Below are 11361 nucleotides of genomic sequence, written 5' to 3'. Positions count from 1 at the left end.
CATTCCATAGAAAATGCTGTGTGAAAATTCCAGATCTGCAAACCAGGCCATCTGGCACAGTTAAAGTCACAGAGATCAGACTTTTTCCCCAATTCTGATGTTTGATTTGAACAACCAAGTCTTTATACGTTCTTATGCGTTTAAATTCATGCCAAGAGTAAGTGTGTCTGCCAAGAGAAAAAAGTATAGCAGTATAAATACTCAAGAGAATCAAGAGACAATATAGAAACAAAGTTATTTATTAAATACTCAGCATGTCAATAAAAAGTGTTCTCATACAGTTGGTACATCTGCTTCGAGCAGTTAAACATTATAAACTGACCAAAAAAAGTCATTTTATGACAATAATTTAAGAACCAATGGAATGCAATCTCATGAGATGATAATCTTTTAGATTTAAAACATGAGTCTAAAACTATCACAGGCACATTCAGAAAACCATTTTTTATAACCTCACAGAAGTTTAAATATTTTAGTATCATGATGAATAGAAGCACTGGGGTTTGTTTTGTATACTGGCACAAGACATAAGAGGATTTTCAGTGCAGTCCAGTAGCTGGGGCTTAATATAAACATGTGTAAATCAAGGATCATTACAATAATAAAACCCCGTTTAAAGAACAATTCCCTACTAACTAGAGCAGAGTGTAACATTAAACTTCAGACTAAATAAAACAGCATCTACTGATATACTGATCAGCCATATACAGTAAAAAAAACCTTCATTTTACAGTGTAAAAGCTTCATCTAATCCAACAAATCAACAAAAAAAAATATACTTTCTGGTCAAAGTGAAAAGGTACTGCCTTTAAAAATCAGGCATGTCCAACACTGTATACTCTCTACACTGTAGAGTCTCAGGTTACACCATGTATTTCAGTGTACAGGGCTCCGTGTGTCCACACTTCTCCTCCTGCTGTCCGTCTTTCTGCCAGTTCAGTGCGGTCTCTCCGTCTCCCTGCACCACCTCTGCAGTGGCCACGCTCTGATAAGCGTTGTCAGTGGCTTGGTGTTGATCCGTTGCGTAGGTGGGAACGATGTTAAACAGAACGAAGCCGACGGTGATCACCACAAATGACACGATGTACAGGACCGAGAACTGTAGGGAAAAAATATTCAGAGTTATATAGAGAACTGGAAAACTTTTTGCTCTAAGGTAAGGGGTCAGAGGAACTACTCTAACCTGTCATTCACAGTGAGAGCCAATCATGGGTCTGTGAGTTCATGTATGTTGGAGAGGGCAGATAGAGCTACGAGCATGTTACACTGCCTTGTGATGCCTTCAGTGTGAACAGCAGGTTGAAAAGGTGTTGCTGGCTGCTTTCATGTTTCTCCAAGAAACCATGTGCTTGTAGTTTCTCAACTTCAGCAGAACAACCCCAACCGGGATTGTTAAAGGCTTAATAAAGGCTGTGCTGACTGCTGAGCTACCAGCTGTGTTCATTAAAATTACACAGAAGCTACCAATTTGCCTTCACTAACATTCTGCTTTAAAACGTAGGCTTAAAACACAGCAGTTCCTTCCAAGCTATCTCGGAACAGAAGAAATACTGGCTGGAATTGTTTGTAGTAACAGTACAGTGAATAAATATTGCAGTATATCATATAACTGATTAATTGCTAATGTCTACTGATCATGATCCACTGTAACCTTTCCAAGTCTACAGCTGCTGTACTGGTAATTACTGTCAAGCTTGCAGATTTATACAATACAGCTAATTACTGGCACTACGGTACTGACTTGTGAACAATTTTTATATTGTATCCTTCATTCATGTACAGCATCTTAAATCTACTATTGTGCATATATTATAAAATTTCTGGCAACAGTGGCCACTTCACATGCACTTGTTTTTGCATGAGTGTTACGATCTGTTTTTCTTTTCTAAAAAAAATAAAAGGTGTTGTATTTGAGTCATCACATTGCCCAGAGTATATCAGAAACTAAAACTCGCCTTGTAGTGAAAGAGTACGATTCCGCAGAAGAGACTGAAGAGATCAGCCGTCAGCAGCGAGAGGTTCACCGCTGTAGCGCTGGTCATTTTCACCACCACAGGCATAAAGCTGTACAGGCCATACATGCACAGCACATAGGCGAAGAAGAGCAGGGCTGTGGAGAAACATTCATCTGGTTATTGGTGTTTTTGTATGAAAACAATATTTATACTAGTGGTGAATGTGTGACTCACGACTGATTCGTGAATGAATAAACAAAAGTTTTAATTGCTTTCGTTCACATCTATGTGCTGACTCAGAATTTTGATAACTTAAGTCCCGCCTACGTAAGACACGCGACTGCTTTCCAGCTTTTTCCTGCTATCTATAGACTGCTTTAGAGTGTGACCTGTGAAGGAGCACCTCATTCTTTGGACCGATTGAAAGAGTTTGGCCCTTACTTTAAGTCTGAATGAGATTCATAGACCTGAGTGGACTGGCACTTGCAATTCGTGAAAGGAACGAAAGAACTAGGTGAAGGAACGAGAATCTGCTGACTCATTGTTTATTTAGTTCGCCACCCTTTACAACAAGGAGAAGGTGGAAGTGTGTTTGAAAAGAATGTCGTGTTAAGACATGCCTTGTTTGTTGCCCATAGCATAATCTACTATACATGAAAAATGTTGATGGCTATGTAAATACCGTAGCATTGAAAACTGGTTCATTCACATCCGTTAAAAAAAAAAAAACATTCTCTCTCCATTCTTTTTTCTTGTAAATAAATTTCTCAAACCTTCTCTTTCTGGATTAGACATGCCAAGTTTAATAAATCATAATAGGAAAACTTGGCGTTTCTAAATAAACGTATTGAGTGAATGAATCAATGACTCTAATCATATCTTTTAAAAAAAACCGCACTAGCTCCATCGACTGGTGTAAGGATGTAACTTAGGGAAAGTGTTCCTAAACAAACCAGTACACAAATCTTTTCGACACAAGGCTTTTGACTCAAATTGACCGCTGCTAATTTATAGCCGCTAATTTTGATTGTGATTGGTCAGAAGTTCTCTGTGACTGTAGCCCTGACAGAAGTACAGCTACAAATCACGCAAACACATCAATGCATTTAGTCTAAAATGTTATTTTTATAGTAACAGCTCATTCACAGGGATCTGTATGGAGGGTGCTCCATATATAATCTAGATTTAATAATAAATAGAGACATTTGCGCTGTTTATTCGTGACGATGACAAGCTGCATTTTTTTTTGTTTTAAAATCTAGAGAGAGTACAGAAGGAGGCGAAACTTGCTTTGCACAATAATTACTAAAACTATAAAGGGAAGTGTGTCATTCCTTAAGGAATAAAAAAAAAATGCTTAGCATTTGCGCTAATGCTTTGTGGTTAGGGTTTACGTAGTCTAACTTCTATGGTATTAAAGGGAAAAAAAAAACATTTCAGGGCAAAAAGTTTCAGGAAAATAATTAACTATGCAAATTATTTACCATGGTATACATTATCTTCCTCATTGCATACATCTAAATCATTGCACTCATTGTACAATACTCCTTCTCTGAATACTGTTTACATATTTAATTATTTTCATGGTATACAATACCTTCTTTATTGCACCACCTATAATCATTTGCACTCATTGTATTTACCTCCCTCTGTATACTGTTTATATATGCAAATTATTTATATATTTTGATATATTGTTTATATATGCAAATTATTTATATTTGTTTATATACTGATTATATATGCTAATTATTTGCACTGCGAAAATGCACTTCTGGTTAGATGCTAACTGTATTTCGTTGCCTTGTACCCACATGTGCAGTGACAAAGTTGAATCTAATCTAATCTAAACTTTGGCATGGTATCATTAACTCTGCTTCATCACACCACCATGTAGCTGATTATTTTCCTCTAACAGCATGCCTCCAGGTGCTTTATTCTCTACATAATAACCAATATTAAACTAAATAGATGTAATAGCACCAATATGAATGAGCTCACATATTGTCCAGTCCCAGGTGATCTTACTGACCGCTCCAGCCTCAAGTACAGCCCTAAAGGAAATAAGGGGACAATTCTGAATGACTGACTTCTCAAATGTAATCACAGTAATAACCGGATTATAGTGCATTAGATTCTTATAAATGGTCAATATTGTTATAAACACCATGAAAATGTTAATAATTGTGTATCATACTTATTTTTAGAACCCTCCCATGCGACTTACATTTGTACACCACTGATCAGTGTTCCGAAAAGTCCCATCATGCCCAGGAACTCCACCCTGCTCAGGTTCTTCACTGTGTACTCCTGACACATGTTAGACACGGCATACAGAGCAGCACTGATCAGCACCAAGCCATCACCCAGTAACACATCAGAGTCTGGAGAACACAAAAAGACAGGAATTAATGATTTTATCAGGAACGACATTTACATCTTCCATTAAGTTTACAGTTATCTTCCCATTTAATCTGGGCTTGGGACCGGCACTGAGAGTTAACTCTTCAGTGGCTGGGGTAGCTCACTGCCCGGGAATGGAACCCGGGCCACAACAAGAGAGCGCCGGATCCTGTCGCTGGACCACCAGGAGGTGCGTTTACATGATTTGTAATTTCCATGTAAGTAATTAAAATCGACATGAAATATGCAAACTCTACATGATGCTAGATTAATACAATGTAAAGTTTGCATATGAGACTAGTGTACGCTTTTCTAAGCTCTACATTAGACCATGTCTGGGAGGAACAAGTCACTAACTCCCGGGAGAAGCAAATTTCACATCTGGGCACTTAGGATTTTATTGCAAGCCATCTCTAAATTGTCTGTAGCGTGTGACTGTGTGTGTGCGATTGGAAAAAAAAAACAGTGTATAACAGCTAATATGAGTACTCACTTGAGCCCTGGTCTCTTCCAGCAAGCAGGTCAGCTCCCACCATGGCTCCGACCCCAAGCAGACACACGGCCACAGCGATGAAGTGCAGTGGCCTGTAACGGGTCTTCAGGAAGAACCACGAGAGCACCATGAGCACCGGGATCACAAAGCAGTCCAGCAGCTACAACACAAAAAAAACAATATTTTCACATACCTTTTTAAACCCCCAAAATACTAATACATATTATTATTATTATTGCTTGGATCTCACCCCCCCCCCCCCCAAAAAAAAAAGCTAATTCTGCTCATCTGTACATTAAGCAATTCAGCTATATTAAATTGAAGTGTTAGGAAACAATCTGACGCAATACATGATGCAATACCTGAATGCTTGTGATTGTAGTAAACTGGTACGCTGTCACAACTGTGTAGTTTGCTTCAACGTCTGTGAGGGCCAGCAGCAAATACTTCCACCACTTCTCCTTCAAAATCTTAAATATGCTCTCATCGCCTGCGCAGAAGGACACAGGAACAGTTTTGAAAACGCCATATAACCATAAAGTGCTACGAAGCCAAAGATAATGCACGACATGGAGGTAAAGGACTGCTTTCAATGTAATGCAGACCTGAATGTGGATTATTCTACTTCAAGCACTGCCAAACTAAAGCAGTCATTGATGGTTGCAGTGCGAAATTTGATTAAAAGGATAATAAAATAATGGCTAATTTTCTTTAGTTAGTTAGTTATTTCCATATACAGTTCATTAGATCTAGAATTGTGTACACTCAAAAACACAGAGATAAAAGTACTATAAGGGACTGGATCAAGCTCGTACCTCTCCTGAGTGACAGAGTGGTGGTGTAGGTCAGAAGCAGCAGCATGTAGTTTAGGAAACTCTGCAGCATCGGCGTGTCCACTTGAGCTTCTGCCAAATACTGACTGGTCACAGCCGTCCCACAGATCAGCATGGACAGGATCTGACCCAATGCGACCGTTTTCAGGAGGTGGCTGGGGAGTGAATACACAGAGAAAATAATTACTATAAAAAAATATTTGACACACAAATCCAAATTATAAATCGCTGCTTGAAAACACGTGACTTATTCAAATGCTCATTAACAATTTATTATTTGTAAACAAACAACTTATTAAATGTGACCCAAAATGGATAAAATATACAATGGCATGGAATGCCTGTTATAAAAGCCCCAAGCATCTCTCTTTTTCCCTCCTTTTAATAAAAACAGAAATTCCTGTGGTGGAAAACAACACTGGAGACTCCTTTCATGCATGTTAAATGAACACATTGGTACAAAAATCTTCATCTTAACAAAGACTAGGCTTTTTGTTTTTAAGTAAATAATTTATTATTTGCCATACTTTATGTGCTACATCCACAGTACAAGACCCATAAATACATTACAACAAGCATATAAAATTAATCAACACCTTTTGACCAGTCAGAATGAAGAATGCTACCCAGTTGTGATATAATAATATTTAAACAGTTTGTGTAATAGCAATAATACAACAAAAGAGCGTAACAATGCGTCATGAGGTAATCATTGTGAAAACACAATATTCTACATTCTATAGACAGATTCTATATGTCATTTGATCAATTATATCTGTAATGTAGTTGCACTGTTTAAACGCCAAATATATTGACCGCACACTGGTCACATGATCATCATCTTTCATGGAATCTCCGTGAGATCTGCAGAGACTTCAGTAACTCTGGAATTTTGTGTGTCTACACTACTACATTATGAGAGTTAAAAAGAGCTTTTCATTAGACATTATACAATGGCATCTCTTCATCTCTGTAACTTTCAGTGCCTTAAAAGAAGGACACAGAAATCAGGCAGTTTAACCGACTTCGGCGCTCTATCTCTGCTGTAGCACTCGTTATGTTTCAGTCAATCACCTGCAGGTCAGAAACTATAAATGTATTTTCAAGTTGATGGTGAATCTGTAGTACATTTTGTGTACAATATTATACCTTTTGTAGCATATCTTAATTTTTTTGTACAGTTTTATACAAACAAAAAACATATGTTGTTGGTTAGCATTGTTTATTATATTTTTGTGCAAATTTTCTGACAAACAAATTTATTCAAATTGTGAATCGGAGTGCAATGAAGTCATTATGTCCTAAATGCACAGAATTTAGTATGATGTGAATTCTTACCAAGTAAAAACATCCTTCAGAGTGAGGTTCCTCGGTCCACAAATCAACCGTATCCAGCTTCTCGGAGCTCTCAGGCCCACGCGGTCCGGGGTTCTGTGTCCCTCCTGACTCTCCATGATGGCAGCTGAAACGAATGAAAATTGCAGCAAGATTTACTTTGAACCACACAAAGCCCTTCCAGTAATCTCCTCAAGAATTTAGAGCTCATTAAATGTGAACTGATCAAAACTGCAACTCCAAAAACAACAACAGACGGAAAGTTTTATCACAGAGAAAAATCAAGCTACAGTTAATCACCATTTATGTCTATATTTAACTATCCTAGTTTGTTCGTACTTCCCATTTCACCCATCAACTATTATCCACACGAAAGCTGTAAAGCAAGAGCGTTCAAACTTTTTGTAGCCCAACATCACTTTAACCTGTAAAACAGATTTCCCAGAGGCTCTCAGCACTTACTCGAACTTACTCTTGTTAATTATTTAAATGTTAAGTTTAATGTCATTCAAATTTGTACAGGAATATTACGGCACAATAGTGTAGCCCTAGAGCTTTGCTTTTTCCGTGACATTTTCATAGGCCTACTTGTTTTGCGGTCTTGTATTAGACGCATTTAAGTTTTCAAGAATAGAACAAAAGAAAAAATTGCAGGAAAAAAACAGCTTTAGTCAAATGTCAGCGTATAGAAAACGAATACTGTTTTAATATGCCACTTTGTATTAACCTGCACATTTTCTCTAGATTTTATGTGTGGCTGTGGTGGATTTGTGCTCGTTCAGCCACAGGAGCATTAGTGAGGTCAGGCTAGAAGGTCTGGGCTACTTTCCAGTTCATCCAACAAGAGTTCAGTGGGGTTGAGGTCAGGGTTCTGTACAGGACACTCGAGTTCTTCCACTCCAAACTTGACCAGTCATGCTTTATAAACCTTGCTCTGTGCATCATCATAAAGCTGCAACATACAAAACCACCCTATACAACGGTGTGCTTCCACATGTAGGTGTGATGCTCATGGTCACACTTTTGGCCATACTGTACACTGTGATCAGACATCAAGTCTAATCAATACACAGCTGTGGTTTAATCTTTCCTCAAGTCACGTGGTGTCCAGAATCAAGGTTAGTTTATATTAATGCCATACTTTGATCTAATGTATTAGTTTTATAAAGAATAAACAGTCCAATTAATTTGCAACAACACAACCTAGAACAATACGTAAACACGTGGTCAGACTCGCTAATTCATTTTTAACTTACTTACATCACATAACAGTATGCTAGCTGAATGCCTTAAGGGATGTGGATACAGATAGCATGTTAGCTAGCTAAACTATTCTGTACGATTCGGTAGAACAAATCAGGATTATGTTTCAGCTACTTGTATTATTAAGTACATTATTAAGTGTGTCAAATTGCTTTGTGTTAATAACTATTATATTTTAAGAGAAGGACATCATTTACCTGCGCTCAGTCAAGACATCTTGCCGGTAGCACTGAGTCCCATGCGATAATGAATCAGTAACAGCCTCCCTTTCCGCGAGAACTCGGCTTTATCTCAAATGTCCTCGTCCCCTTTACAGGTCCAATGCAGACCGGAAGGACTGATGCTTTCATATACCCTATCTAGTGCACTGTTATAAAAATATGGCGGCATTTGAAATGCGACGTATTGCTCTTGGGTTGCTTGGTTTGTTTGCTAAGCCCCGCCCGTTTCCTCACATCTCAGTCGATGGCGAGAGCAAGGGGCAAATCAGAGGCAGCGCTTATGAATATTAATCAGCCCGGTGCTTCAGATGTGATTGGCTGAGGTGAGACGGCGTTGCTGAGGCAGCAGATGTTGGATGCTTACACCACAAATGTGTTTTTGCTTTGTATAATTCTACAGTTCTAATGAGTGGGAACATTAGGCAAATATGTCGCATTATATTTATTTATTGATCATTTCCTAACTTCTTATCCACATGAAACCGTTTACACTACAGTTTAGAAGAAATCAGATTGATTCATTTCAAGTGATTGGTTAATTAGGCTTCTAATAACTTCTTAGCAGTGGCTCCTAATTGATTAGAATGCGTTTCTGTAATGGGTGTTCCTTATGTAATTTTATTCTGATAGGAATAATCTGACCATCTATTTGGTGTATCTGGTGTTAGTAATGGACACGCCAAGGAATCGAATGGAAACCATTCCTAATGGACTGTAATCATTTTTAAAGCTGAGTTAATTCTGATATCAACCGATGTAATATCTTTTTTAACAAACCCCAGCTCCCTCTGTTTGAAATCTATCATTCTACAGTACAGTAAAAGATTAAATGTGTTCGCTGTACACGTCTCATCAGCACACGGTCAGCTTTATTCCTATTACAGAGCAAATTGCTGTCTTACAAAAAGGACAGCCCCCCCCCAAGGTCCAAAAAAAGGAATAAAGATACTGTTAGGTACTGACCCATTGCAAATTGGAATCTGTCATCACCATGAAGGTGCTTATTTTCCAATAACAGTATATCACATTGTGTTTTATTCCTCTTATACAACATTGATTTGCCAACATTATACATTATCATTAATTAAAGAACAAATCAAGTTTTTTATCGACTTATAATTATATTAAATGTCCACAATACACACTAGTTCACCTACTTTACAGCAGTTATAAACACTTGCTCTCTTGCCAGCCTTGCTTTTATTACTTACATGAAGATAGTAAGACACAAAAACCCCCACAAATGATCATGTATACATAGAACACACAAAGCATAAACTTCTTCTTGAAGTCCTTCCTGTGTCAGAAAACTTATAGTTACAGCTGTTACAAAGGACTGTTCAAAAATTTGTGTCAAGGTAGTTATTGCTGTCATTTTTAGCCATTAATCACACATACTTTTGTTATCTACAAATAATACATTTCCTGCATCATTTAAGTAGATGTAATATCGATATCCTAATGTATCATAATATTTTTAATTATAGCTCTCTTATTACAGCCCAATGCAACAACCATATATACATTTTCCATTTATGATTTGTGATGTCATTAAGTAGCGAAAAGTGCAAAACAGTTTTCATATTAAAGCTTACCCGATTTCGGAGAATCTTCTTTCTAAACCTTGCAAGCTCTACAACACCGTGTTCAAGGACTGCTTCAAGGACTGTCTGCTGCTTTTTGCCCCCTTAGACAAGTTGACCGTTTTTTTATGAGCCTTTTTGTTTTGCAGGTTTGTTTTTATCCCATTCAAGTAAGCAGACAAATAGGATAAGAAGTATGTGAAAAATAGAATAAAAAAGGAATAGAAAATTAGTAAAAAAAAAAGAATAAAAAACATAACTTACTACTAATAATAGGGCACAGAGTAATTAAAAACAGTAGAGAATAATGTTTATCAGTCTCTTTATCAGGCTAAGTGAGACGAAGAGAGAACACTAAGTGAACATGTACAATAAACCCAAACAAGTCATATTTTTACACCTCTCCATTTTGTGTTGTCTGGAAAGGCCTTGTGTCTCAAAATCACCCCAAAAACCAATCAGTATAAAATATTTTTCTGGTCTGTTTTCTTCTTGAAAGGTCATGTGACCAGACATAACCTTTGTCACATTTTTAACACCTTTCTTTAACTTTTTTTTTTAAATGTCTAAATATACCCTTCATAATGTAACTGCATCACACTCATAGAAACCATACTCTAAATGGCTAAATATATATGGACACCTGACCATCATACCCATATGTGCTTCTTGAACAGCCCATTCCATATTTCTTTTCTGTTAATAACCTTTACACTTCTGGGTAGGCGTTCCACTACATTTTAAAGCATGGCTGTTGGGAGTTGTGCTTATTCATCCACAGGAACATGTTGGACCCTGCTGTTGGGTGAGGAGGACTGGGGTGCAGTCTGCTTTCTAGTTCATCCCAAAGGTGTTCAGTGGGGTTGAGGTCAGGGCTCTGTGCAGGACACCTGGAACAGTTTTGGGCTTCTTACTTTCAGTAAAGGGAATTCTTAATGCTACAGAATACAAACTCTTTCTAGGCAATTGTGTGCTTCTATGATTGAGGCAACACTTGGGAAGAACCACATTTGGGTTGGGGTCCACATACATATTTGGTATAATATAGTCTAATTTTAAACACCGTCCAGTCTGGAGTGGATATTGAGAACAAGTTTCACATTGTTTCACACTGCTCTTTGTGATTTGTGTTGAAGGCAAAATTCCATTAAAATGTCAAGAGAAAAAATAACAAGCGAATATAAATAAAACAAACAAACATGGCGACAACGTCTGGTTTCCTAAAGGCAGGTGATACCCAGATTTTCCAGGCTTTGGTTGGTGGCAGGCTTCCAT

The 11361-nt window shown here is 37.6% G+C and overlaps 1 protein-coding gene across 2 annotated transcripts; it reads right to left on the bottom strand.

The window, feature by feature from the left end:
- Window positions 1-223: 223 nt before the first annotated feature.
- On the bottom strand, window positions 224-10221 carry slc35f2 (solute carrier family 35 member F2). 2 transcript variants are annotated; one of them, XM_058415739.1, is made up of 9 exons: window positions 10099-10221; window positions 7023-7146; window positions 5667-5839; window positions 5214-5341; window positions 4852-5011; window positions 4183-4339; window positions 3957-4009; window positions 1956-2110; window positions 224-1099 (listed from the first exon to the last, which is right to left on the bottom strand). In XM_058415739.1, the coding sequence occupies exons 2-9, from the start codon at window positions 7136-7138 to the stop codon at window positions 863-865; spliced, it is 1179 nt and encodes a 392-aa protein (XP_058271722.1). In that variant the 5' UTR covers window positions 7139-7146; window positions 10099-10221; the 3' UTR covers window positions 224-862. The 2 variants fall into 2 exon arrangements, with proteins under 2 accessions (XP_058271722.1, XP_058271721.1); XM_058415738.1 differs by lacking the exon at window positions 10099-10221 and adding an exon at window positions 8480-8630.
- Between the last annotated feature and the right edge of the window lie 1140 nt (window positions 10222-11361).

The sequence above is a fragment of the Hemibagrus wyckioides genome, linkage group LG18, assembly GCF_019097595.1.
Source record: "Hemibagrus wyckioides isolate EC202008001 linkage group LG18, SWU_Hwy_1.0, whole genome shotgun sequence".
NCBI classification, from domain to species: Eukaryota; Metazoa; Chordata; class Actinopteri; order Siluriformes; family Bagridae; genus Hemibagrus; species Hemibagrus wyckioides.
The sequence above is the reverse complement of the archived record's forward strand: the minus strand, read 5'-3'. Positions and strand labels throughout refer to the sequence as shown.

What these genes read in the sequence shown, in the direction of transcription:
- slc35f2 (XM_058415739.1), bottom strand. Translation starts at nt 7,138, where the DNA reads ATGGAGAGTCAGGAGGGACACAGAACCCCGGACCGCGTGGGCCTGAGA. An exon ending in CACCTGGGACTGGACAATAT is followed by an intron (nt 2,111 to 3,956) that starts GTGAGCTCATTC and finishes GTTTCTCCACAG; the next exon opens with CCCTGCTCTTCTTCGCCTAT. An exon ending in TCGTACTCTTTCACTACAAG is followed by an intron (nt 1,100 to 1,955) that starts GCGAGTTTTAGT and finishes TTTTCCCTACAG; the next exon opens with TTCTCGGTCCTGTACATCGT.